The 25,894-nt window shown below is 46.1% G+C and overlaps 4 protein-coding genes across 4 annotated transcripts; 2 read left to right on the top strand and 2 right to left on the bottom strand.

The window, feature by feature from the left end:
- Window positions 1–601: 601 nt before the first annotated feature.
- On the bottom strand, window positions 602–2,275 carry swsap1 (SWIM-type zinc finger 7 associated protein 1). Its single transcript, XM_018738664.2, has 2 exons — window positions 1,850–2,275; window positions 602–1,356 (listed from the first exon to the last, which is right to left on the bottom strand). The coding sequence occupies exons 1-2, from the start codon at window positions 2,111–2,113 to the stop codon at window positions 796–798; spliced, it is 825 nt and encodes a 274-aa protein (XP_018594180.2). The 5' UTR covers window positions 2,114–2,275; the 3' UTR covers window positions 602–795.
- Window positions 2,276–2,555: 280 nt separating this feature from the next.
- On the top strand, window positions 2,556–8,456 carry znf653 (zinc finger protein 653). Its single transcript, XM_018738662.2, has 10 exons — window positions 2,556–3,011; window positions 3,959–3,996; window positions 4,297–4,611; window positions 4,871–5,400; window positions 5,520–5,700; window positions 5,910–6,000; window positions 6,412–6,523; window positions 6,634–6,748; window positions 7,064–7,163; window positions 7,466–8,456. The coding sequence occupies exons 1-10, from the start codon at window positions 2,698–2,700 to the stop codon at window positions 7,641–7,643; spliced, it is 1,974 nt and encodes a 657-aa protein (XP_018594178.2). The 5' UTR covers window positions 2,556–2,697; the 3' UTR covers window positions 7,644–8,456.
- An 80-nt stretch (window positions 8,457–8,536) lies between these two features.
- On the top strand, window positions 8,537–16,301 carry tspan34b (tetraspanin 34b). Its single transcript, XM_018738663.2, has 8 exons — window positions 8,537–9,624; window positions 12,584–12,662; window positions 12,929–13,144; window positions 13,825–13,899; window positions 14,134–14,241; window positions 14,761–14,886; window positions 15,398–15,490; window positions 15,723–16,301. The coding sequence occupies exons 1-8, from the start codon at window positions 9,329–9,331 to the stop codon at window positions 15,774–15,776; spliced, it is 1,047 nt and encodes a 348-aa protein (XP_018594179.2). The 5' UTR covers window positions 8,537–9,328; the 3' UTR covers window positions 15,777–16,301.
- Window positions 16,302–18,863: 2,562 nt separating this feature from the next.
- On the bottom strand, window positions 18,864–19,686 carry LOC108926098 (guanine nucleotide-binding protein G(I)/G(S)/G(O) subunit gamma-12-like). Its single transcript, XM_018738581.2, has 3 exons — window positions 19,594–19,686; window positions 19,039–19,245; window positions 18,864–18,899 (listed from the first exon to the last, which is right to left on the bottom strand). The coding sequence occupies exons 1-2, from the start codon at window positions 19,684–19,686 to the stop codon at window positions 19,120–19,122; spliced, it is 219 nt and encodes a 72-aa protein (XP_018594097.2). The 3' UTR covers window positions 18,864–18,899; window positions 19,039–19,119.
- Between the last annotated feature and the right edge of the window lie 6,208 nt (window positions 19,687–25,894).

The raw sequence follows: 25,894 nt of genomic DNA on the forward strand, positions 1-25,894 counted from the left end.
GACAACGACACATGGATGTTTGGCACTCACAGCTACGAATCTTCATCAATACCTAAGGATCTTCAAGAACAAACTCAGGGTTAGTTACGGGGTGCACGGTGGCACAGCAACTCAGTAACCATGAGCACGTACACTTGAGAACAGCCTTGCACAACTTCCTGGTATGATGCTTCTCAAGTTTTTTTTTTTTTTTTTAAAAAAAAAAAGGTCACCCACAGCGAAAGGCATGTACAACATTACTCCAGAATCCCACTACCCTTAAGAGAATATGAACCCTCAGTGCCAGGTTTCTCTATAAAGTACTGCGCCCTCAGTACACAAAGCATTTCGGGCACCTGACAAATGATCCTATTATCGCTATATGAAAGTGCTGCAAGTGCTCTGAGGCCACCATTCACAGAGTCACAAGCTTATACTGCAGTAAAAAGACTGATGTTTTATCATATACTTCTATATAAGGACAGCTGGTAGCGTAGCGGTTAGAGCTGCTGCCTTTGGACCCAAATGTCATAGGTTTGATCCCCACCTCTGGCTGTAGTACCCCTAGGTACTTACCCTGGTAACATTACCCAGCTGTACAAATAGGTAAATAATTGCAGGTAGATTAACATTGTTAGTTGCTTTGGAGAAAAAAGCATCAGTTAAATGTAAACTTCTGAGAGCCTTTCATTTTATTAGGTTTCTATTCATAGGTGTTGAAATAAAACAAATTTAACTTTTGACAAATATATTTAAAGAAATTAAGCACGTATTTCGGATGATTAAACCCGAAACAAGGAACTCTCTCAACGAAGTCTAGGAGCTGACAACAGAGAAATTCATCGCGCCATCCTGGCACACGACCAACCTCCAGAGCTGTCCAAGACCCGAATCTTCGGTGTTTGTAGAACAGGGCGTAGTGACCCCCAGTCTAGAAAAGCAAATCTGCCACACCTCCTCTGTCTTAGCAGCAGCCTGCAGCGGGGCACAACGCTCATCCTGGGATAAGGTACACCGCAAGGGGAAGTAACGATCAACGATGGTTAAAATAGGGTCGGCAGTTGTTAGGTCTCCAGAAGTCCGTCCTTCCCACTCCGGATCAAAAGCGACGATAACCTGACAGGAAAGAGCAGCTTCTCCTCTTTCCTCCAGCTTTTGTGTCAAGAAGGCTGCGGTGTCAAGCAGCAGAGCAGAAATATGTGCAGCAGCCGCTCTGTCCTGCTGCAACACGCCATCTCTCCCAGGTCTAAGGTAATGCTCCATCCTGTCTAGGATGACCAAGGATGGAGGGGATGCGCCTCGGGATGGCGATTCGTGCAAAGAGGCGACCTCGTGCAGGAGCTCCTCCAGTGACCCGGGGTACCTGAACTGCATTTTCTGCTCCAGCGAAGTAAAAGAACAACAAAGGCTTTAAGAACCATTAATTCCACAATTCCAACATTGGACCAACAAGTGACACAAAGGGACACACTGGACAGCATTCTGTGGGAGGCACCAGAAAACAGGACATATTAAAGCCTGCTGCAGTACCCATTGTGTCTGAAATGCTCCAGTAAAATATGAAATTTAAGTAGGTTTGCTATGCAAACTTCTTTCCTTTCACCTTTTTCCCTTTAATTTGCATTTATGAAGGAGAAAACGTGAAGACCGATATCAATTCTTTGACATTTAGTGTACAAAACACACCCATCCTAGTTCACAGTGATCCACTACCCCCGATCACGTTCGGAAAAATCCTTCTCCCACCAGCCAGTACTTAACAAGGCCCGTCCCGTCCGCCCGGTAGCGTCCCGTCCGGTAACCGGTAGGTCACGTGACAGGGTCGAGCCCCAACCGGTGTGGCGCGCGTACAGCTGAGCGTGTGTTTTACCTTAAGCGCTTCGGGGCTCAGCTTGGCCAGAGCCTCCTGCACCGGGCCCGGGAGACTCGGAACCGGACTCGGACTCAGAAAAAGCACTTTGAGGCCCAACTCGGAGGTTGCGGTGATCGCGGCCAGGAACATCAGCGGCGTCTTAGGGCTGCAGCGCGCGCCCGTCACCACGCAGGAGGAGGCGGCGCGCGGAACGGGCGAGGGTCGCACACACTGCGACTGCCTGCTGCGCTGCTGCAAGGCGAGCGCTAATACGTGCGCCATGCCCGCAGCAGAAACACTTTTATCCCGTGTAACAGATGTAGTACGATAGCCTGAGTATGACGGTCGCTGTTTCAGGTGCCGCGCTGTACAGGTTGCACCTCCCGCGCGCTCAACGTCCACCGAACGCGTCGCTACGCCGACACGCCCTCGTCTCTTTCCAGTGACGAATTTTCTCGTGTCTCGACGGCGATGGAAACGTCATCACTGTCGTGTTTGTGGCAGTCAGTCTGAGCAGCCATGGCCACCGGCTGCGCGTCGAGCTTGAGGACAAGGCATTGAACAAAACGAGTGCTACTGTATTGCTGAGCAGAGTGAATTTAACGTTCGTCGGGTAGTGTGATTGAAAAGGGCGAAAGCCCTGGTTTACTGCTTTCAAAACACCGTAAAATATTCTCTCTTCTCAATTTTCGCAGCGCTTGATGCGAAACTCACTGCCACAAACACACCATGCATGGTGAACGCTTGAGCCAACAATCAACTTCCGGTGAGGTCAATGAGAAGTCTATGGCCGACTCCGGTAGCAACAACAACAACAACAACAACAACAACAAGGACAACGACAACGACAGAACGCTGCTGTCGTGATGGCGGACGCGTACGCGAAGGAAGCGGCCGCTGTGGACGGCAGGGAAGCGGGAGAGCAGATCGCGGCCATTTTTAGGCGCTGCAGGGGCCGTCCGCGACTCACGGACACGGACCGAGCCAAGAGGCGGCTGGAGTCGCGCAAGAAGTACGACGTGAGGCGCGTGTACCTGGGCGAGTCGCACAAGGTGTGGAGCGAGCTGCGGCGGCGGAGCGGCCTGAGCGACGCAGGACTCGCGGAGTACCTCATCCTGCTGGACGCCACCTACGGAGAGGCGTTCCAGCACAGGCACAAGCAGCAGCAGCAGGGACACGGGTGCGTTCGCGAGAGCGTCACGTGGCGCTCATGATGAGATGACACGTGCGGCCGGCTGCGCTCGAACGGAGCTGCCAGCAGGGGGCGTAGTGGCTAGAGAGTGCTCCGAGCAGCCGCCGTGCCGTCTCACGGTTGCTGCTCCAAATGACACTCCTGCAGTCTAGCGTAGTTACCCCAGATTGCGGTACTAGAGCTGAACTAGCACGGTAACGTACCTTGCTGAATAAGTGCAGTGTGTAATCACCGTGAGCGACTGAAGCCGTAGCTGCGCCACCGTGCGCGTCATCGTGGACTGCTGTGGAAAGGCTAAAGAATATAGCACTTATTTCCAGTCTGAGTGTTGCAACCCCTTCCTCGTACTGCAGCCTCTCTCTCATTCGTTCTCAGCGACAGCTTGTCCGGGCTGTGGCTGTGCCAGTGCTGGATGGAGAAGGTGTTCTTCCTAGACCGCCACTAGACCATCGCGGCTCGCTCGCACAAACGCGCGGTGGCCGAGGGTAATTTAAAGCCACCGGTCCACCTGAAATGCGTCTTTGGGCTGTGGGAGGAAACCAGAGCACCAGGTGGAAACCCACTGAAACACGTGCAAGCACCACACAGCCTGGGCTGGATTCGAACCTATGTCCAAAGCCACTGTTTATAAGGCATTAGTGATGCTCGCTGTGGTGCCCGTGCCACCCTTTACATTGTTTTTTTTTTTTTTAATATCTGGTGATTCATTAAAAAAAAAAAAGAGAGGGTTACAGGAGAATGTATTTGCTAAGGCTACGGGTTCAGGTGTCAGGAAAGACCCTTCTGTGGCTCTTTTCGTTTCTCGAACGTCTGTAATATTCCTAAGCTGTCACGTTAAATAAATCTTAAGCGGCTGTGTGATGTCAGTGAAATGTGTGATCGGACTTCGGACACCCTTAATCTGTTCTTGATGTCTCCTTTTCATGTTTTTTTAGGAAGAAGCCCAGTTCAGAATTATGTGTCAAACAGAAAAGTGAGTGGAAAGGCCTCTTCCTTACCTCATAGTAGGAGTGAATGCAAAAGGCTGTTGTGGACTTGCTGAAGATCTGTTCTTGGAGACTGTTAAATTTGGTCGGAAAAGTAAGGTTAAACGCTGGCCCGTGTGACGGTTAGTGGAGCGAACCTGCTGCCACTGCTCTCTGCGAGTGGGGGAAAAAAGCCTTGGCTTGTTGTCCGTGTTGAGAAGGATCAGCTTTGTTTTCCTCTGTCTCCTCGTACAAAACGCGTTTACCCATGAGCTCTGCGTTCACTGAGCCTCACCGCTCTGCCGTAGGGAAGAGACACGAGGTGACCGGCCTCCGGAGCCTGGTGGACTGGTACAAGGACCACGGGCAGACTTGTCCTCATGAGCCGCAGCTGCAGGCCCCAGAGTTGGCACTTGGCCTCCCTACCTCTGTGCTCTGGCGCTGCCACGCGGGCCACACCTTCGTGCAGCACCTCTCCGTGCCGGCAGAAGCTGCCTATGAGTCGGACGCTGAAGGGGAGCTTGGCGGCAGCGGCGAGAACGCGGCGTGCGCCGAGGTGCCGGGAGGCGCCGTGAGCAGGACGAGGAGGAAGAGAGGAGCGGAGATTTCCAGGCAGTGCTACGGTACGAAGACCTTGGCACTTTTTGTCTCTCTTTAGTTTTGGTCCTTAAGGAACAATTTGGTTATTCATTAATGGATTGTTTCCAGTGAGGAACAAGGGTCGTAATCCCTGGATTTACGACATTTAATGCTATGTTGCTTTCCCGCCGCGCGCCTTATTTCTGCACTGTCACGTTGCGCTTTTATGCGGCGTGTTCGTAAAAGCACGAAGAAACTTGTGTCGAGTTGTCAGCGGTTTTCTCGCCGTCGCTCTTTTGACAGATGTGGGGGAGGACCTGGAGGAGACCAGGCTGGGGGACGCTGATGTGGCTTTGAATCACGTGGAGAAGGCTGCCGCTCTCGGGCAAGTTCCTGGGTCCCCCGTTTGCCAGAGGGACGCTACGTCGGGCCACTCCGCAGAAGACCAGGCTCTCTGGGAAATGGAGGTGGTCTTGCAGGGGGACAAAGGACAAGGTCACGGAACGGAAAGCGAGGGGCCGTGCTTGGCAGCGCTGGGTGGAAACATGGACGCGGCGGTGTCCGGGGGGGGACCGAAAGGCAGAGAGGGGGGCGAAGGCTTTGAATGCGCTGTGGTGACGGCTGCCGTTATGGACCGGCTGGACAAAAACGGAGACGCCTCTGTGGTAGCGGACAGTATGGCCCGTGGTGGCAGTCCTCAGCCCCGCCCCCCACACGCTCCGCCGCCGATGCAAGTTTCAGGCCAAGGGGAGCTGTACGAATCTCAGACTCTTCAGACCGTTGTCGCCAGTTGCCAGATACCAAATGGAAGAGGGGCTTTGGAAGGATCGCAGGCGAGTCCACTGTCCTGTTTTCCACTTGCACTCGTAGAAATGAAGGTTCTGGTCTTGGGTTTTAAGTCTCTTTTTTTTTTTTTGCCCTTTTTTTTTTTTTTTTTTTATCTGTAACCAAGGTGATCATCATCACAGGGCCTGGCTATGAGGCCCTGGCTTCTGAAGGCATTCAGCTGAACGTGGGAGGAGCTGTTGGAGAGGAGGTTACCTGCACGGTCATTGAAGGTGTGGCCTACAATCACGTGTGCCCGCCAGACTCGGAGCAGAGGTCACCTGTCCCAGAGACGGACGCCATCCGAGGTACGGGCTGTGTTCTGCGGGGCGTCACCTACTGCTGAAGTATACTTACCTTTTTAGTTATTATTAGCGCGCTCCCTAATTATAACGTGACTCTCCGGAAGTGAACGCGGTCTTACTTTTTATAAGCAGAGGTAATTTTTACCCAGCTGCTATACTGTGCGTTCTGTCGTTTTGCTTCTTACGCTGGGTGTGCGTACCTTTCCCATCAGAGCTCGGCGAAAAACAGGTCCTCCAGCCGAGCGCAGACACACACAGCGCCAATGCGGCCTGCGGGAAGGAGATTCAGAGGGGTCTGGCCAGGTAAGAGGACCTCTGTAAAGGGGGATCTGAAGTAAGTGGTTGAAAAAAAGTTTTGAGCTTCAGAAGATGAGTGGAAGCCTTATTAGTGGAATTTGTTTGGTAAATGTAGGTCTTGGTACACTCACACTGGAAGGGCTCAAAGTGGACATTTTTTTTTAAACATCGATTTGTTTGCCTAGCAAACGGTTCCATTCAAATCCACATACGAATGATTTAAATTGTACTTTTATGCGTTTGCACACGGCTTCGTGTTGCATTTTGTTGCACGTTCAGCTTCTAAATCACATCGTTTCCCGCATTTTAAATAAATAAATCCTTGAACCTGGAAGGTATTGTTGATGCGGCCGGTTCACCTCTTACCGTCTCGCTGTCTAACGTGGCTTTCGTCCGCTCTCCCCCCCGCTCTCTGAGGTCGAGGAGGAACCGCAGAGGTCCGGTAATCGAGGCCGACGGCATGCTGAAGATGTTCCACTGCCCCTATGAAGGTTGCAGCCAGGTCTATGTGGCCATCAGCAGCTTCCAGGTGAAGCTGGAGACAAACCTACTCTGATCTCTTCTGTCCTCTGGCCTGTACTCCTCATTTGTCTCATTCGCTCATCTGCCTTCTGCGGTTTGCCTTTGTTTGCGTTACAGAATCACGTGAATCTGGTCCACAGGAAAGGCAGGACCAAGGTTTGCCCTCATCCTGGTTGTGGGAAGAAATTCTACCTCTCTAATCACCTGCACCGCCACATGATCATTCACTCAGGTTCGCTATAAATGAAACCGTCACCGCCATCTTCCCGTCTGAGCTGCGCGCCGAACTCGTCGTGTCATTCTTACGTGGGCCCTGACCTCTCATTCGCTTCTGTCACAGCAGCAGGTCAACAAATCACAGCGTGAAGTTCCATTCGCTGGTATTTAACCTGTTGCTCCAGAATGAGTGTCTTCCATTGCTCATCGGCGAAGGTCACCGGAACGAGCTAGCAGAAGCCGAATTAACGACTCCCAAAAAACCTCTGCAGTGTTTTCTCATTCTCTCATTCTCATAGTCCCATTAACCCCTCTCTCATTCCTTCTTCAGGGGTTCGGGACTTCATCTGTGAAACGTGTGGGAAATCTTTCAAGCGCAAAAATCACTTGGAGGTTCACCGGCGAACCCACACAGGAGAGACACCTCTGCAGTGAGTGTGTTTGCGTCTTCTTTTTACAAAATGTGTGCTCTCCCCAAAGGTCTGACATGAATAGAGCGAAATAAGGTAAACTCGGTCAGCTCATAATAAAGGAGCGTAGGCATTTTGAACTAGTGACCACCCAGAGGACATAAGGTATTGACAAGGTGCTTTTGAATTACATGTGAATTATCTGAAATTCAGACACAGCTCACAGGGAGAGAGATTTTTGAAAATATTTCAGTGAATCTAATCTGGTCTTGTCCGTAGTCTTGATCTGAGTATTTCCATACCCCGTTTTGCACATGCCACAGGTGTGAGATCTGTGGGTATCAGTGCCGCCAGCGGGCGTCGCTCAACTGGCACATGAAGAAGCACACCTCCGAGGCCCAGTATAACTTCACCTGTGAACACTGTGGCAAGAGGTTCGAGAAGCTGGACAGCGTTAAGTTCCACAAGCTGAAAAGTCACCCAGACAAGCAGGCATCCTGAAGGATGGGGCTGCGGAGGCAGGTGGGAAGGAAGCGGGAGAACAGGAGCGTTCTCTGCGTAACGGAAGGGAAGTGACGGACTGCGTAACAACTGCGAACGCTTCCATTCGCAACCCCCTCCGGACTGAATAAGTATGTTCATAGCAAAGCGAATAAGAGAACGTTCCGTTCGCTCTTCAGTATGACAGAAATTCAGACCTTGCCAGACCCTGTGCTGGATGCTGTATTTCGAGCGTTCGTGGAAGTGTGGTCCTTTGAAATGCTGCACTGTATTGTACTCCCTTTATATTGTACATGAATGGTTCTGCACAATTCATTTTGCCTGTCTTGTTTGTTTTTTTGTCGAAGTGAATCACGAGAGCCGCCATTTCTCACTTATAATATTTAAAAATCTCAGAGGCAAAGCCAAGATTCTCGTTTCGCTTCGTCGGGAAGGCGAGGCTGTTCCACGAAGGACTCTTCCTTGAGCTATGCATTCTGCTTAACCCGAGCGGACGATACTACGGTTAATACTGCACTGTTGAACGAGGAAGGAGCGTGCGGGCATTCCGCGTGTAACACAAGCCGTGTGGGAGGGAACGAGTTATTTGGTGCATCGGTATTTCGCACACTGTAGAAATACGAGTTAAGCTGTTCCGTTCTAATATCGCTCTAGGCTATAGAATGGGTCAATTGTTTGCCGAGAAAGGGACCGTTTTGCGCGCCGCTCAGTGCTTTTGTGAGCCTCTTTCTCCGCTGCATACATTTTGGACTTCTTTTTACCTCTTTCCTATTATGAAAAGCAGAGTAAACCATTAAAAAAACAAAGAAAAACCACACACACACACACAAACGTGGTGTACAAACACAAATGGAAGAGTTGCTTTTCTCTCTGGAAGGTAGGTTTGTACGCCCTCCCCCCTTTCAATTTCCCTATGTGTACAGAAAATAGTTTAATTTTTTTTTCTTGTTATCCCTAGCGGAAAATACATTCTGGACATGTGAAAAGGACGCGCCGATTCAGCAATGGGGTCTTTTTGTTTCCTTAGAAATACTGAATGTGAGATAAATTTCAGTTTGTGCAAATAATGCTAAATGAAAAATTGCGCAATAAAGAATGGATTCAATCCTCTGCTTCGAGTTCGTCGATGAAAAGAAGAAAAGTATGATGTTTGGGGGGTGACTAAGTGCTTTTACTATTATTAAATAACTGGCAAAGATTCTGTTTTGTAAAACCCGACTATGTATAACTCTCCTCCATACATGTCTGCTTTGTATATGCATATATATATATATTTATAACCATAAAATTCCATTTATTGTGTGTCCACCTGCTGTTTCAGGTGAGGGAGTGGCAGGGATTGCACGTCCCCCATTGTGTGACACCTGTATCTTAATTTGAGTGACTGATTTTACTGGTAAAATATCTGCAATAGTGACAACAGCCACCGCACCGGGTCTCTGTGTCAACAGTGACTCGAATGTTGATGACGGTCTCTTGTAAGAAAAGTGTGTGTTCGTGTGAGTGCGCGCGACAGCGGCAAGCGTTCCCAGCATTAACGCTCCTCTTCACTTCGGTCTGTGCTCTTCACCAGTTATGATCGTACACCAAATGCCGCGTTCCGTATTCGGATGGGGTAGGGTTTCCATTTCGGTGGCCCGAGACACAGCAGCAGCGGGGGTGCTGAAGTGCGTGTGCCTTTGTGCATGAATGTGCAGGTGTGTGTGAATGTCTTTAACGTCACCGTGACTGCGGAGAACCTTCCTCCCCTTTGTTCCCTGAAACTTGTTCCACAGGGAAGACGTCCCTGCCTTGGTAACGAAACGCTGCCACCGGTTTGCCCGCGTCCCCTCCCTCTCGCCTTGTTTATATCTAATCTGTGCGGAGGAGAGGCGGCCGGAGAGGCAAGAGGAGCACGGACCAAGTGCGGAAAACAAACGCAGTCCCCACCAGTGCGACGCAACCTACCGATCCAGCTGCCAACTGCATCGCCTAGGCGCGGGTAAGAGAATCCTACTCTCACACCTTTGTAATCCCCATAGCCATCGAAATGAAACAAGGCACGATTATTGCGACCGGTGTTTTCTCCTTATCCGAAACCTGCTGAGAAATAACAGTTTAGTGTGCTGATTTTTTTTTTTTTTTTTTTTTTCTTCCCCTTCCCCCCCCTTTCCTTCAATTCATGAATGGGACACATCTCTTTGTGAGGGAACATGACTAAACTGGCCCCATTCTTTGGGCTTGGCTTCTGTTTTTTTGGTTTTTTTTTTTTCTATCAATCGCTTCCCATGAGACACACCTTGTTGTCTTGGAGTAGCTAAACACCAGAGATTGTTTTCCCCACTAATTTGCCTGTATTTTGAGAGAAAATGTTTATTCTCATAATCACGGTCAAATGTCCTGCTTACTTGGAGTATGCTGCCATTTTTTCATTAGTCGAAATGATTTAACTCCTATAATTTGGCTTTAAATATATTCAGATATATTTACATACTGCAAAATACATAGATATATTTTGCAGTACGTAAATCTAGCTTGGTCTTCAAACGATGAGCTCCTCTAAAAAAAATCCAGTCAATCTGTTTCTTTGGTAGTTTTCGGTGGAACAAGTTATTGATACTGGTAGGATCTCAAATTGAGATCGATGTCTCAAATAGCGTGGACATCCGTTCGGAACTGCCGATTCTCGAGTCTATTAAGCTGCTGGTAAAATTACTGTTTGAGTTCCGAAAGATTTCGGACCTGCGTAACCGACTTCGTTTAGACTGGTAGTTCAGATGGGCAGTACTTTTGAAGAGTATAGCCCTTCTGTGTTTGTGTGTGTGAGAGTTTATGGGGCACCAAGTGAGAGACGTCAATTGCACCAGGCCCTCAATTCCCGTTTTCGCCAACGAGGAAGTTCTGTTGCCTTTTTTTGGATTAGGCGTGTGGATTCAGAAGGGGAAACCTGAGGACAATTAAGTAAGATGGGCAAAACCTCTTAGCTGAGCGGTCGCTGTGCCTCGTACGCCTTCCATGTGTCACTAACTTGTGTTTTGGAGAATTTTGACACGCCCTGGATATTTTTCGGAAGTACGCACGATTTTTTACATGGCCCTAAATTGCTTTGCCCTATAAATGGGTAAGTCATCGGAAGTAGAATAAAAATTAGTAATTCGCTATAGAGAAAGGCTTTGGCTAAATAATGGGAGCCGTCAAATTTTAATGATCTCTTAGGGAGATATTATGAGTGTTAAATAGGAGATGTCCCCTACGTTTGTTTACTCCCCAAACAAAAACACTCTGTGATGCAGGTAACTTTCCTGAAGTGTATCAGGTGTTTCATGCACACGCCCCAGTGTAAGTCAAGTGTGGTTTCTTGTATGTCCACCACTTCCTCTTCATTGTTCCCTTGTGCGCTGCATTTACTTACTGTTATCTTGAAATTATTTTGGTTAATCGTCTTGGTTGGTTTGTTTGTTTGCTTGTTTGCTTGTTTGTTTGTCTATCTATCTATCTTAAACGTTTTGTCTTAATTAGAGGGGGTGCGGTAGCATGGCGGGTCTGGCCAGTGCCTGCTGTGTGCGGGTCTGGGGTTCGAGTCCTGCTTGGGGTGCCTTGGAGCGGGCTGGCGCCCTGTCCAGGGTGTGTCCTCCCCCTTCGACCTTGCGCCCCGTGCTTCCGGGATAGGCTTCGGTTTGCCGCGACCCCGCTCGGGACAAGTGGTTGTAGACATTGGCTGGTTGGTGTTAACTAGAGCATCCTTTCAAAGTGATGCAGCAGAGGTACCAAGCGGGAGTCCTTAAAAAAGCCATGTTTGCTTGACCTTTCCTCTTCATAAAAATAATTCTATATTTAGTCGCTTGACCTGTTTTTCAGGAAATAAATAAAATTTGAAGACCTGTAGCCCAACCAAGTGACAGAGCCAACTCATTAAACAGTTGGAAGACCCAGGTTGGGGGTAGCTGCGAGAGTGCAATCCCACGACAGGTTAGAGCATTTTGGTGGCCCGATACACCTGGAGAAGCACACATTGATCACGGTTTTACCTCCAGTGGGTTCACCATCAGAGCCCACAGCACCTGCGACTGTACCTGACCACACCGCCGCATTATTTGAATGTTTTTGCCTCGCACTTGACGTGTTTTACATTGGCTTTATTTTTAAATATCAATTTCAGGCAGTATTTGATGAAAGGCAATCTGGCAGTCTCTTCCGCCAGCTTCGTATCGCTGCGATTTGGAGCGAGTTCTCCATTTGCGGAGTTGAGTAAGCGGGGAGGGTTTACAAGGTAACATTATGGGAGAGGTACCGGGTGTGATCGAAACGTTTATGAATAGTAGATACTGGGGTAGTGTTCCTGGAGCAGCTACAGGGGATTTTGTTTCAGCCCGATTCCAGGGTGGAATGGTCATGGGTGGGTGAGGTAGGGCACAGGGAGTGTAGTGGCTAAAGGACCACAGAGACCATCTGCAGCGGCTTTGTTAATGTGTCACCTAGTTACTAGATTACGAGATCAACTCGTTTCTAAATAAAGGAATTTAACGAATTTACTGAAAAGGAGTCGGCCATTAAAGGCGAAATGCAGTTTCGTTTTTTCACACATGAGGAATTCTGGACAAAATGACTACAGCTGCATATCCATTCCGTACAACAAAATGCAAAATGTTTCACCAAAGTAACTGCAATCCTGAAGATCCCTTTGTGGGTCCCAGTGCGTGTTGTGTGCATGTAGCAAGTGTAGGGTCCATTGGTTTGTGTCTTCAATCTTCGTGTCGTACAATACTACACGTGATGGCACGGACAAGACAACTCGGTAAAAATGTACCCTTATTAATTAATCCTGTCTGTCTATAATGTGCATACCTCTTAAATGAAATATTATGAATGAAATCAAGCGACAAGACAGGTCTCCGGCGTGACGTTTCCTCACATCTGTTTCATCTCCGAATTTCAGACGCTGGATTTTTCTTTTGTTTTAGGTGTGAAAGAGGAGTTACAGTCATGGGTTGCTTCGGATGTCTCAAAGTTATGATGTTTATCTTCAACAGCATCATCTTTGTAAGTCACGTAGCCATCCTTAAAAATTTAAAGGAGTTTGGAAGAGGCCGATTCTTTCGGGGCTGTTATATTGCAGTGCAAGTTAGATATGTCAGTAATCACTCAGCAGCATTTTACTCTGTCTGTAACTATTATGCAGAAGCAGTGAGGGATGATCAGTAGGTGACTTTTAGTAAATGGGAATGGAATTTGTATACATGAAGATAGGGGCACAGTTTAATAATCCCCACCACCTCGCTCTGATTTTTCCCTCCTTTTTCGTAAAGCTGGCGGGTGCTGGTATCCTCGCTGTGGGTGTGTGGGTCAAGGTGGACAGTGGGTCACTTCTGGGTCTCCTGGGCACCATCAAGAACAGCCCAGCAGGCCTGGATCAAATTGTCAACGTAGGCTACCTGCTGATTGCCGTCGGTGGGGTGCTGCTCATCCTGGGCTTCCTGGGCTGCTGTGGGGCCGTGAGGGAGAGCAAGTGTTTGCTGCTGATGGTGAGTTATCCAGAGTCCCACACAGTCCCACACAGCATCGTAGGGGCACAGCGTCAGCACAGCAAGGCAAAGGCACCACCACAGTGACATATCCCACGTGTACAGAAGTTATCATTTATACTGACAATGTAACAATATTTTCTCCATTGATAGCGAATTGAAAAATCACTTAGGAATACAGCTCTTTAGGGAAATCATGTCCGGTAATTCATACCAACACACACACACTGGCTGAAACCGCTTGTCCCAAGCAGGGTCACGGCGAACCAGAGCCTAACCCGGCAACATGGGGCGCAAGGGCGAACGGGTAGGGGACACACCCAGGGTGGGATGCCAGTCCATCACAAGGCACCTCATGTGGGACTCGAACCAGAGAGCAGGACCCAGCCAAACCCGCTGCACCACCACACCCCCCCCATTCATACCAATATTTGTTAACTTATCACTTTGAATATTTAAATGCCATAATCGGCCAAACTCTCAGGAGGATTTTTTTTTTTTTTTTTCCTGCCATCTTGAACTTATTCAAGAATGTGAGTGATGCACAGGAGTGTGTGAAGAGTAAACATGTGGTTAGCAATATTAACATTTAATTATATTTAGATGGATAATAGCTTATGGAGGTATTTGTGCTAGTTACCATTTTGGACTTTACCCCCCCCTCCCGTCATTTTCCTCAGTTTTTCGTCATCGTGTTGATCGTCTTCATAGCCGAGGTGGCTGCAGCCGTGATAATCCTCGCCTTTAGGCCCCTGGTGAGTACGCTCTACAAAGACACGCCATTTATTTACGTTCACATTTCGTCAGCTTGCGCATATCCGTCATCCAAAGTCGTATTTGTGGAAACGGCAAGAGGAGGTAGAGGTGAGTCTAACGGATGCTACAGTACGCAGTTGTACGTCTGTAGCGTAAGTAGCATTTATTCTGGCTCGGTGACGCACGCGAACAGCTTGAAGGACCGACAGTTTGACAAGAACTTCGCATGTCAGGCGCAGAATGTGATCAGCATGCTGGGGGCTGCTGCTGTTGGCAGTATCAAGAAGGACTATGGAGCGAATAACGATGTGACCGGACCTTGGAACCTCACAATGGCTACGGTACGCTGTAACCTCAGACTCGCTGCATGGGGAAGGGTTAGGAAGAGCTGTGGTAAGTGGGAGGAAACCCTAAATGATACTGTATACCAGCCCCACTGCAAGTTTTGCCCTGAGCTTCATTTTATTTCAGCTCATGTTGCATGCCTAGTTCCTGGTGACATCCACATGCAAAATGCATTTTCATGGGGGGGGGGGGACTGACGGTGAGATCGGCTGTCATCTTACATTTACATACATTTACATTTATTTATTTAGCAGACATTTTTCTCCAAAGCGACTTCCAGTGAACTGTATGTAGTGTTATCAGCCCACACGCCTTATTCACCACGGTGACTTACCCTGCTAGATACACTACTTACACTGGGTCACTCATCCATACATCAGTGGAACACACTCTCTCTGTCACTCACACACTATGGGGGAACCTGAACAGCATGTCTTTGGGCTCCTTACTGAAGATGATTGTTCCTTAATGTTTTTTACAGATGTTTTCTTTCCCGTGTCTTGTGTCCCTCCTAGCTGAAATGCTGCGGATTCAACAACTTCACCGACTTCACCAGTTCCCCGTTTTATAACAAAAACAACACGTACCCCGAGCTGTGCTGCACAGCCTTCCCCTGCACTTACCAAAATGCCGCCAACTCGGTACGGCTCTTTCGCGCGCTCGGCGCAAACCTGAAACGCGTCGTTCCTGCCCGTATTTTGCTTATGTGCTGAACCATCCTTTTGAAAAGTGCTGCTCTTTCCTCTCAAGCATGAAGAGCTTCTTCATGGTCACCAACCATCCTTTCTGTTTTCTCTATTTTTCAGCCTCAGATTCTAACTCATGTGGAAACTTTACTTGCATTTAGCTGATGCTTTTCTCTAAAGCAACTTACAATGTTAAGATCATAATTATTACACACTTACAATCATTTACCCATTTAAACAGCTGAGTGATTTTACTGGTAGTAATTAGAGTAAGTACCTTGCTTAAGGGTAGTACAGCCAGAGGTGGGATCAAACCTGTGACCTTTGAGTCTAAAGGCAGTAGTGCTACCCACTACGCTACCAGCTGTCCTTTATCCATAAGCACTTTAGCATATACAGATTTTTTTTTTCTTTCCACACCCCTCCATCGTGCCTAAATATTTTGTGCACTTTTGCTCTTTCGTAGACAATCCCAGGATGTTTCCAGAAATTTGTGACCCTAGTCGAAAAGAACTCTGTTATCCTGATAGCCGTGGCTTTAGGAATTGCAGCTCTTGAGGTATTCAAGTCCTCTTCTGGATGCGTCTACCCCGTGCACAGTCGCCGTGCATTTCATGTTCTTTATCATTTTTTACAAGAACTGCATATGAGAAGGAGTGAGATTAACAGCACATTTTTCTCATGCGGTGGTTTTATAGATCACTTTCAACTTTTGTGCGCGTCTTTTCGTGTCGTCGTGTGTGGCTGCTCCTCTCTCACTCGTTTTTGTTTGTTTTCTGTCATCTCTCCAGATCTCCGCAATGGTTGTTTCCATGACCCTGTACTGCAAAATTGGTAAAAAATGAAGCGATTCCGACATGTGTCACCCTCTCTCAGTCCCTACTCCTTACTCTCAGTTCATATGTTCGGCGACACTGTTTTTCACATTTTCATTAAGTTTGAGTTTTCATTGTCTCATTAAAAGATGTTGTTTATGTTCTACCATAGTTTACTGTTATTAGTTTATATAAAACAGGTATTTATAATGAAATTTTGTAACTAATAACCCGATAATTTATAATAATTTCATTTTATGTTTCGATATATGTAATAATTGTAGAACATTTCCTTCAGAATTTAAGTTCATTTTTAAAATGTCTGAATATCAGTAACTTGACCTTATTGGACAGTTCTACACTGAGCAGCAGTATGTTGTAGGAAATCCAGGGAAATTCTTAGATGTCTATGCTTATGTATTTGTACTATGTGGCATTCAAAGTGCAATGTACAGTAGATTTAAAGTCTACCTATATATGATACATAAGAAGAAAAAGTCATAATGAAACTAATCAACTATGCAAATGTTTTAAAATTGGGTTATATTTAGCAAATCACTGAAACATTGCATTAATAAATTAGTTTTTTCAATTCTAAATTATATTTTTGTGTCATTTTTGTTCATTTCAGTTACTAAATCACTTAAAGAAGTTTTTTTTTTCCTGTAAGACTCAAAATATTGCACATATAACTAAATAATTTTATGTTCGCTGCATTTATCTGGGACCATTGTAAGATATCTACCTGAAGGGCAATTTTTATACTGACTCAGAGTAATTATACTGCTAATCCACATAAGTTCTGCTTTATTTTTTTGCAAGGTTTGTTTATTTAGCTAAACATTGTGCTGCTGCGAAAGACGTGTGACATGTCTTGCGTGATTGTAATGCAAGAAAATATTTGTGAAAAACACAGCTTCTGTCCAGGTGGCACAGTGGTGCAGAGGGCAGCAGTGTTTGGGGGCAGGTTTAAATCTGCCTTATTCTATATGGAGTTTCCATGGGTTCCCCCCTACAGTCCAAAGACAAGGGTTTCTGGTTGCTTGGTGAGTCTAAGTTGTCCTTAGTGGAAGTGAATGAGTGCATTTGTGCTCACCTTGTGACAGACTGATATCCCAACCAGGGTGTGCACCACTTAGCATTGCACTCCATACTGCTAGTATAGGCTCCAGACCACCATGACCCTGACTTGGACAAGCAGTTAAGGAAAGCAAACGAATGACTGTGCTTGTCCGTGTTTGCTTTAAGCTTTCAAGTAGAAGAGTGCTCCGTCTTACTGTTGGGTATGACATTACCTTGGGTGCGCCCTTTTTTAGTAAAGAAAAATAAAGATTCGATGAATCGGATGATAGAACAGTTTAAACGAGATTAAAGGAAATGGGCCCATTTTGTAAAAAGTCGAACTATGCATGAGGTAGAAGGAAGAACAAATAGGGTTTAGTCTCGAGTGTTTCAGCAGGCCCTCCTACCCTTCATCGGCCTCACCATCAGTGCTCCGTGGTGACTGAGGGTCTTGATTGATTTCAAATGGATTCCAAGATATCAAAACACTTGCTTTTAATTTTTTTTTTGTAACATTCACGTATGTCAAACAGTTTACTCATATTATGTAATTAATACACGTGGGTTTTTATCATTTAGTGAGCTGTGAATGTAAATGTGAAATAAAGTTAAAATCAGTTTCTCATTTTGTCAGCTCATTTCCTACTGTATTGCCTATTCTGCCATTATTTCTTCTGCTATTTATTCTACAACAGGATTTATAATCAAAATGAAATCATCTTTAAATGAGCTTGACTAACAGTTTGTTATGTGAAAGTGGGGAGAATATTATTAATGAATTTTCAGTGGAAAGGTAAATGTTTTGCCATTTATGCATGTAAAAACTGATACACAGTTGGGAAAACTTTAACAGGTTTCTCACTGTTTTAAGAGCAACAGGAGGGGGTGAGAGGCGAGAGGAGAAGTGTGGAGTCACTTTGCGCGTCATGGGCTGGGCTCCTGTTCCACCAGTTTTAAACTGTCTGGAATGGGGTACAAGGAGTGGCACGTAGAAAGCAAACAAGTTTTTAAATTATAAACGTGTCAAAGAAGAGCAAAACTGATAATTTTACAGTTAAACAATACAGAAAAGGATCAGTCAATGAAAAACAGTTTTAGAAATCACTGTGAAAAATGATTACTTAAATTCTGATCTATTAATTAAAGGGAAAAACTATTGCAGATTTTTGCCAGGGTTTTGACTGGATTCAAATTGGGTTTTTTCTCTCTAAGGGTGGTTATTGTTATAATTTTCCGTCATGTAGGACCTTGTCCTGCGCTTTCCAGTTTTCTTGGTATTTTGTGGTTTCAACTGCTACAGTTTGGTATGTAACAAATTGATTATTTTGGTAATGCTGGTGTGTTTTTGTGACCCCCTATTTGTATAATGTCACAGACCCCAGTACATTATATTTAAGTAATAGCTAATAAATCTCTGCAGTTTACACATTTTTAATGTTTCTTAGAAATTTCCTTGTGATATTTTCACATCACTGTAACGGGGGGAAAAAAAAATCTTAAACTGTATTGATGCAATATCTCAAGATATTAAAGTATTGTGTGCACAAATACACATTCAAACAGTTGCATGAACTAATGTGATCAAATGAACAATTTACTGGTTTGGCTTCAAATGATTAGTATTTTTCAGCACCATTTTTCCTGGAACAGTTTAGCCGTTATTTAAAGCTATATATTTACATGCATGTACATGATTCACTGTAGTACATGACCTGTATTTGAATATTTTTATGCTGTGCACAGAAAAGTGGTTAAAGATAAAACACACAGTCACCGTTTAAAAGCATCGTAAAAGTTTGTATGCATATAAACTCAGTAATTCACCATACTTTTTTCTTTTCTAAATTATTTACCAGTAAGAATTTAAAATGTGTGACTTTACATGATGTATTTATTCAGTAACTATAATAAATACCACAGGGGGGCGTGGTGGCGCGGTGGGTTGGACCGGGTCCTGCTCTCCGGTGGGTCTGCGGTTCGAGTCCCGCTTGGGGTGCCTTGTGATGGACTGGCGTCCCGTCCTGGGTGTGTCCCCTCCCCCTCCAGCCTTTTCGCCCTGTGTTGCCGGGTTAGGCTCCGCACCCCGCGACCCTGTGTGGGACAAGTGGTTCAGACTGTGTGTGTGTGTATAATAAATACCGCTGTGTGTAGAAAACAAGTGCTTTAAGTTTCTTCTCAGTAACAAAGTGCTGATTTCCAGCCCTAAGAAAGTTTTCCAATTTGCTTGTACCTGTTCAGAGGAGAAGGTTGGGTGCGGGTGGGTGTGTGTGTGGATGGCGTGGAGCTGGAGGATGCAGATCCAAGTGGGCTCTTACAGCAACACGCAGGACTTCTTTTCCTTGAAGGGGTTGGCAGAGGTAGCGACACCCGTGAGGAGGGGGTCACCGCGACCGTGCTCTTCGCAGTACTGCACCAGTTGCGCTGCTGCTATAGAGATCTGCTGGGGTCAAGGGTCCCAACCACCCAAACCACACGATCCCCCAAAGCAACAGGCGTATGGGATTAGCAGACTGCAAAAGTTTGCTTCATTCTGGTTTTGAACAACTACTTGTACAATGACATGGTGAAGCGTCACAAGATTAATTGACCAGCAGACATTTAATAATTTACACCTGGCAGATTGTCCAGAAGGACATTCTCAAGACCGTGCTGTTAACTGAAGCAGATGAAGCATATTTAGTATAGTGTGTATGAAAGGGCCCTTTCATACACACTATACTAAATATGCTTCATCTGGATCATCGCTAGTAACTAGAAATTCAACCCTCGCAATGCTGAAACTGACCTTGATCCTCTCCATGCCGGCCTCCACCCGCAGCTGTTCCACCGCCCGGCGCGCCTGCATCACGTTGTTGCTGCTGCACCCCTTCCCTGACATATGACGACTCCTACAGGCCACCACGCGACAAAGTGCTCGAAATGAACCGTGAACAACTCCAAAAAAGGAGGGAAGTGGTTGTTGAAAAGAGAGAATACCTTGTTCAACTTGTGTTTTTTTTTTTTTTTTTTTGCTTCTTTGCCAACATGTGCGTGTGTGTGAGCCAACACTATCCCAAACAATCCTTCTGGACGAGTAGATGGTGTGCGTGAAGCTGAACCGGGTGTCCCTTTTAACCTTCTTCCCACCCCCTGTCGGAGCTGCAAAGGAGGCTTCAAAGCCCCTGTGATGTACCTGGGGGGCAAGGGAGGGTTACGACAGCTTTAAAAGGCGATGTTGACAGTGGGAAATGTCACCGAAACATCACATGCGCTTTACTGTCGGCATGAATTATGGAAGCGTCTCGAAAGCTGCTGGATAATGCGATCCGTGTGGGGGCACCACCTTCCTCAATCAGTCGTTTTCAGAAAACAACAAAGTGAGCAGTCAGGCCACGTTACAGGAGTCTCACTGTGTTGTCCCACTGTGTCTCTGTCTGGGTCTATTATTGGACTTGGTCTGATGGAGCCAAAGGTGTTTTAGAAAACCATAGCAATACCCGTGATATGAGACAGTATGTCGTTATATTTTTTGTGGGGCGAAGAGTGGGACTTTTTTTTTTTTTTTTTAAATTGAAGTACCTCTGATATTATTTACACTTATTTATTTAGCAGATGCTTTTTTTCAAAGCGACTTCCAACAAGCTATGTAGTGTTATCAGCCCATACACCTTATTCACCAAGGTGATTTACACTGCTGGATACACTACTTACGCTGGGTCACTCATCCATACCTCAGTGGAACACACTCTCTCTCTGTCACTCATACACTATGGGTGAACCTGCCATCCAAAAATACGATCAACCTGAAGAGAGATCCTCTACTTCGTCTACTTCATCTACTCCATCGTCTACTTCTCTCCGCTTGGTGGTCTCCCGTGCGAAAGGTAAAGTGCGGAGGTTCTCGGTTATGCCTCCGTCGCGGTGCAATGACCTTCCCCTCTCACTCAGAGCAGCGGAAACTCTGTCTACATTCAAGAAGGGTCTGAAAACTCACCTTTTCCAGACCCATTTCACCCAAGATCTCTCCAGCTCATGTACGGTGTAAATGTTCATGCACCAGTAACTTCATGAGCATCCCCAGATAAGCCTTTATAGCTCTGGCATTGTATGTGACTGTTTGTGTATCTTATATTTTTTTAAAAAAATTGCTAGGAGGGTATCAGGATTTGTCTATCCTGTGTTTTATGCACCTACTTGAACGATGAACCTCGATGCAACAAGCGGTAGGTAACAAACTAGGTTTACTTAAGAGTCACACGTCTGCAACTATGTCTCTTTCTTTTAATGCAATGCATCAATTGTACTTTTGCTGAGATTCATGTCGTTTTGGACAAAAGCGTCTGCTATGAATAAATGTAAATGTAGATCCTCCTTTCTACATACAGACACGTGTCCAACTCCGTTTCAGGTGGATGTGATTGTGACAACAGCCGGCAGAGTAGAAGAGGACCTCATCGAGTGCTTGGCTCCCACCTTCCTTGGACAGTTCAGTCTGCTGGGCAAAGACTCCTGACAGAAGGGCATCAACAGGTATGTGTCTCTGTCAGTATTGATTGATTGATTGATTGGCAGCCTTATTGTACTCAATGACAACTACTGCAAGTTTGAGGACTGGCTGATGCCCATCCTGGACCAGATGGTTTTGGAACAGAACACAGAGGTGAGCAGAGTAGGGACTGTTCATGGTGTAGTGATCTGAGAAGATACATCTATGGACAATCCACTTCTGACCTCCTCCCCTCTTCCTTATCATCAAGGGCACTCGGTGGACTCCCTCTAAGATGATCCATCGCCTTGGTAAAGAGGTTAACAGTCCAGATTTTGTGTTACTTGCCTTATAAGGTGATGCCTGCAAGTTTTTGTTGATCTTCAGCACAGAAGCATCCTCTTTTACAAACATTTTATTTCCTACTTTCCCGTTTAAATCCAACACACATGCGTTCATCACCATAATGGTTAAGCAACGGTGTACAGTCGCAGACATGTCTTGGAAAAAGATGAGGAAATATGTGTACTATGTTTAATAACATAAATACGGTGGTTCGGGACAAAGTCACTGTACTCAAGAATCATGTGACTCCATTTATATTTCTCCTTCTGAGGGTGTCATGTACTGCTGTATTGTTTTCTGAGATGTACATCACTTTGGAGAAAAGTGTCTGCTAAATGACAAAAGGTGACTGTAAATCTCTGGTGTTCAATCAGTCAGTCCACCATTAATTGATTCAAATAGGTCTTATTCAGCACAATCCATTTTTTCTGTCGAGGTTTTCACGTTGGCTGCCAGAATGGATCCAATTGTTCTAGAACATGATTTTGACTTATAATGTGAAAAGTAGGTTGAGAAACTGGTTCCCTTATTTTGTGAAACTGATTACATACAAGGGGGTGCGGTGGCACAGCAGGTTTGACCAGATCCTGCTCTCTGGTCGGTCTGGGGTTTGAGTCCCGCTTGGGGTGCCTTGTGATGGACTGGTGTCCTGTCCTGGGTGTGTCCCCTCCCCCTCCAGCCTTTCGCCCTGTGTTGCCAGGTTAGGCTCCAGCTCACCGCGACTCCACATGGGACAAGCGGTTTCAGATGGTGTGTGTAATTATACACATATGCCATATCTATGTACAGTACCGTAACCCAAACATGCTTCCTACTTGTTTGTGAAGCTGTCATTTTGAGGAGCTTGAGATCCCTCTCACACCCTAGTCTAGAACTGACCACCCTTATTTCTCTGCGCTTCAGAACGACATCCCTGTGTTCTGCCCAGCCCTGCCACACGCTTCTCTGGGTGACGTGATCTACGTACGCTCCTATAAGAACCCCGCACGGGTGCTGGATATATCAGAATGTGAGAGACAGAAGAGGGAATGCTTTTCACCCTCTTTATAGGATGGGATACTTTTAATCTCTCTTTAATCTGCTTGAGGTATATTGGATAATTGCTCAAGCATTTTTTTCCGTGTGCGGTAGTACAGTAGCTGTATTTATACCTTTCTAAGTCCAGTGGCTAGACAAACAGATTCAGAAGGTTCGGAAGTTTGGGGAGCTGATGAATGAAGCCGACTGCGTCATAAGATGTGTTTGTGAACACGACTCGGGGGGCACGAACCCCAAGCCGGTCAAGGTGTGGTGCGTTTTCATTTTAACCCGCGACCACCAGAATGATGCCAGAAAGCTTCTGCTGCTCTGCTTTCTCATGAAGGTGCCATGGGGAAAAGAAAAATACCAGCTGTTCTTCAATCCTTCTTGGATGTGCCCCTCTAACAGTTCTCCGTCCCCTCTCCCCTTCTCCTTCCCCCTCCCCTCCATAGGTGTACGGTGATGCTTCCATAATATTCCCCCTCCTTGTGGCTGAGACTTTTCCATCCAGGACTTCCCAACTCAGAGGAGAAGAGAGACTGACAGCTCCACACCTTCTGCACATTTCTTCTTCTTCTTCTCAGATTCTCTTCTAACTTTTTTATGCAGCATAAATGGTTTGGAGCCTTTTACTGTCTCTCTTATGCACTTCGGAAACCTTTATGTGATTCTTTTCTTCATCTTATGTTGTGCTGGCTAGTTTTGAAATTCCATCCTCACTCTGTTGCTTCCTATCCCACCACGCGATTCTTTTCTTCTATTTCTAAGATCAGGCACCTTTTTGTCTGTATTCCTCTCCTCCCTTCAGCATGTTTATATTTTGTCAGTTTTCTTCTTCCTCACTGCGCAGACCCTGTAATCCAGTTCAGGATGTCTTTGTCTTACACTGTTTTCGGGAACACCTTTATTTCAGTTTTAGGAAAATAAGTTATTGCCAGAAGGGGACCTAAGCGTGAAATATTTTACTTTGGAAAAAAAATCTTTGTATTTGAATTTAGATTATATACGCTGGTGAATTTAGGCTTGGGTATTTTTAATTGGGGGGTGCGGCAGTGCGGTGGGTTTGGCCTGTGCCTGCTCTCTGGTGGGTCTGGGGTTCGAGTCCTGCTTGGGGTGCAAGCCCTCCAGCCTTATGCCCTGTGTTGCCGGGTTAGGCTCCGTTTTGTTGCGAGCCTGCTTGGGACAAGCAGTTTCTGTGTGTGTGTGTGTGTGTGTGTGTGTATTTTTAATTGTACACTTCTTGGGGAAATGGGTCAAAGATCATAGATGGTATGAGTAATCTTGAGTTTCTAAAATGCTATATTACACAAAATATAAATATAATATTAAATATTTCCAGGAAAGATCACTGACTGTTGGGACTAGGTACTTGGTTATGGCAAGGTGAAAGTAAATTGTTTACAACATGTCTGGGAATTTTACATATTATCACTGTGACCAACACTAAAATACTAAAGCTAAAGGAATAAAACAGAATTCCTACGGAGGACTGGAACCTACTCTGCCTCCCCCCAACTCCAGAACTTCACACACACACACACACACACACACACACACACACACACACACACACACACACACACACACTTTCTGAACCGCTTGTCCCATACAGGGTCGTGGGGAGCCAGAGCCTAACCCAGCAACACAGAGTGTAAGGCTGGAGGGGGAGGGGACACACCCAGGACAGGATGCCAGTCCATCGCAAGGCACCCCAAGCAGGACTCGAACCCCAGACCCACCCGAGAGCAGGACCTGGTCCAACCCACTGCACTACCGCACCCCCCCAACTCCAGAATTTTTAATGTTTAAATGTATTAATTTTTTTGCGATACAAAAAACTGTTATTACGGCTCACGGCAGTGTGCCGCCACCATCTGGCCGACAATAATCTTCAGACTGTGTGAGGAAACCTGAGCACGTGGAAGAAACACGCGAAGGGCACACAGAGTGTGCAGAGCCACAGAGCCACAAGCACACCGCATTGATATAACAGCGATTTCACTTCCACTAAAACCCGAACTACATTTTTTGAGTACAAGCACAAATGGACGTGGAATTATTTTGTTTTATTAACCACTTAAACACTGGATACTGCTCCGCATCTGGGGTATAATGTTTCTGTGTTAAATGTTTATGGGGAAAAGCGTGCAGGAATGTGAATTCATCACACCATTTTCAAACACAAAAACCTGAGATGACAGTTGTAAGATGCAGTTAAAAATATTCTGATACTAATGTAAAAACTTTTCACAGATATGTTGAGACACATTCATTCAGCTGGTAACTGTCGAATGGGGTAAATTTGGCGTTTTTAGTAACATTTTGGAAAAGCATGATGCACAAAGACTGGTGCAAAAAGCAAAGTGACAAAAATGAAAGGTGAACGCGGAATCATTACGTCACATGCGAAAAATTACGTCACGTGCGAAATCAGTGCGTCACACACAGTGCTGTACTTTATTACTGTAAACCGAACGACAGTGGAGTAGCTGAAAATGTCTGCAACTAAAAATAATTCCATCAGAGAAGAAGCGCGGCGCTTGGAGAAAAGCTGAATGAGTAAATGTAAATGTAAATGTACCATGATAATTTCTGGGGAATACGGACAAGACACCTGTCCCCACGTGCGTCACGTGTACCATGGCGAACGGACCTTCAGGTTCTCCACCGTGAGCTCTGCTTTCCCACGTGCAATTTATAACAATATTCAGTTTCAAGTGGACGTGCTTTGTTTTTGTTACCGCAAACATCAAAAGGAAGAGGACATACGATCCGTTAGTTTTGCAGTGGCAGAAAGATCATCTGAAGCTCTCGATCACACGTCACGTGTACGTTACTACTTCATTGATCTAGTTTCCTCCACTTGCAGCGAACACTGTGTAGTGTTACGAGCCCACACACCTTATTCAAGGTGACTTACACCGCTAGATACACTACTTGTGACTGGGTCACTCATCCGTACAGCCGCTCACACGTCACTTTTCACGTGGAGTGGACAATGCGGATGGACATGACGATCCCAGTCGTACTGCGCTCACGAGACACTACTGTATTGTTGCGCTGCTTCCAGCGGAGCGCCTGTCCGAAGGCTCGAATCCCACTTTTAGCTGTAGGACCCTTGAGCGAGGAGATAAGGTTCTTACCCTGATTGTCCCAGTACAATTACCCGGCTGTATAAGGGGTAAATACCTGTAGGTAGCTTCATACTGTGTAAGTCGCTTTGGAGAAAAAAGCGTCAGGCTCAGCTAAACGTTTT

This window comes from Scleropages formosus, chromosome 3 (genome assembly GCF_900964775.1).
Source record: "Scleropages formosus chromosome 3, fSclFor1.1, whole genome shotgun sequence".
Classification (NCBI taxonomy): domain Eukaryota; kingdom Metazoa; phylum Chordata; class Actinopteri; order Osteoglossiformes; family Osteoglossidae; genus Scleropages; species Scleropages formosus.

Excerpts from the sequence above, each read along its gene's own strand:
- swsap1 (XM_018738664.2), bottom strand. The coding sequence starts at position 2,113 with ATGGCGCACGTATTAGCGCTCGCCTTGCAGCAGCGCAGCAGGCAGTCG. Across the intron at positions 1,357-1,849 it reads TGAGCCCCGAAGCGCTTAAG|AAAATGCAGTTCAGGTACCC; the intron begins GTAAAACACACG and ends TCGCTGGAGCAG.
- znf653 (XM_018738662.2), top strand. The coding sequence starts at position 2,698 with ATGGCGGACGCGTACGCGAAGGAAGCGGCCGCTGTGGACGGCAGGGAA. Across the intron at positions 3,997-4,296 it reads ATTATGTGTCAAACAGAAAA|GGAAGAGACACGAGGTGACC; the intron begins GTGAGTGGAAAG and ends GCTCTGCCGTAG. Across the intron at positions 7,164-7,465 it reads ACAGGAGAGACACCTCTGCA|GTGTGAGATCTGTGGGTATC; the intron begins GTGAGTGTGTTT and ends CACATGCCACAG.
- tspan34b (XM_018738663.2), top strand. The coding sequence starts at position 9,329 with ATGAATGTGCAGGTGTGTGTGAATGTCTTTAACGTCACCGTGACTGCG. Across the intron at positions 12,663-12,928 it reads TCTTCAACAGCATCATCTTT|CTGGCGGGTGCTGGTATCCT; the intron begins GTAAGTCACGTA and ends TTTTTCGTAAAG. Across the intron at positions 14,887-15,397 it reads ACCAAAATGCCGCCAACTCG|ACAATCCCAGGATGTTTCCA; the intron begins GTACGGCTCTTT and ends GCTCTTTCGTAG.
- LOC108926098 (XM_018738581.2), bottom strand. The coding sequence starts at position 19,686 with ATGTCAGGGAAGGGGTGCAGCAGCAACAACGTGATGCAGGCGCGCCGG. Across the intron at positions 19,246-19,593 it reads CCGGCATGGAGAGGATCAAG|ATCTCTATAGCAGCAGCGCA; the intron begins GTCAGTTTCAGC and ends TGACCCCAGCAG.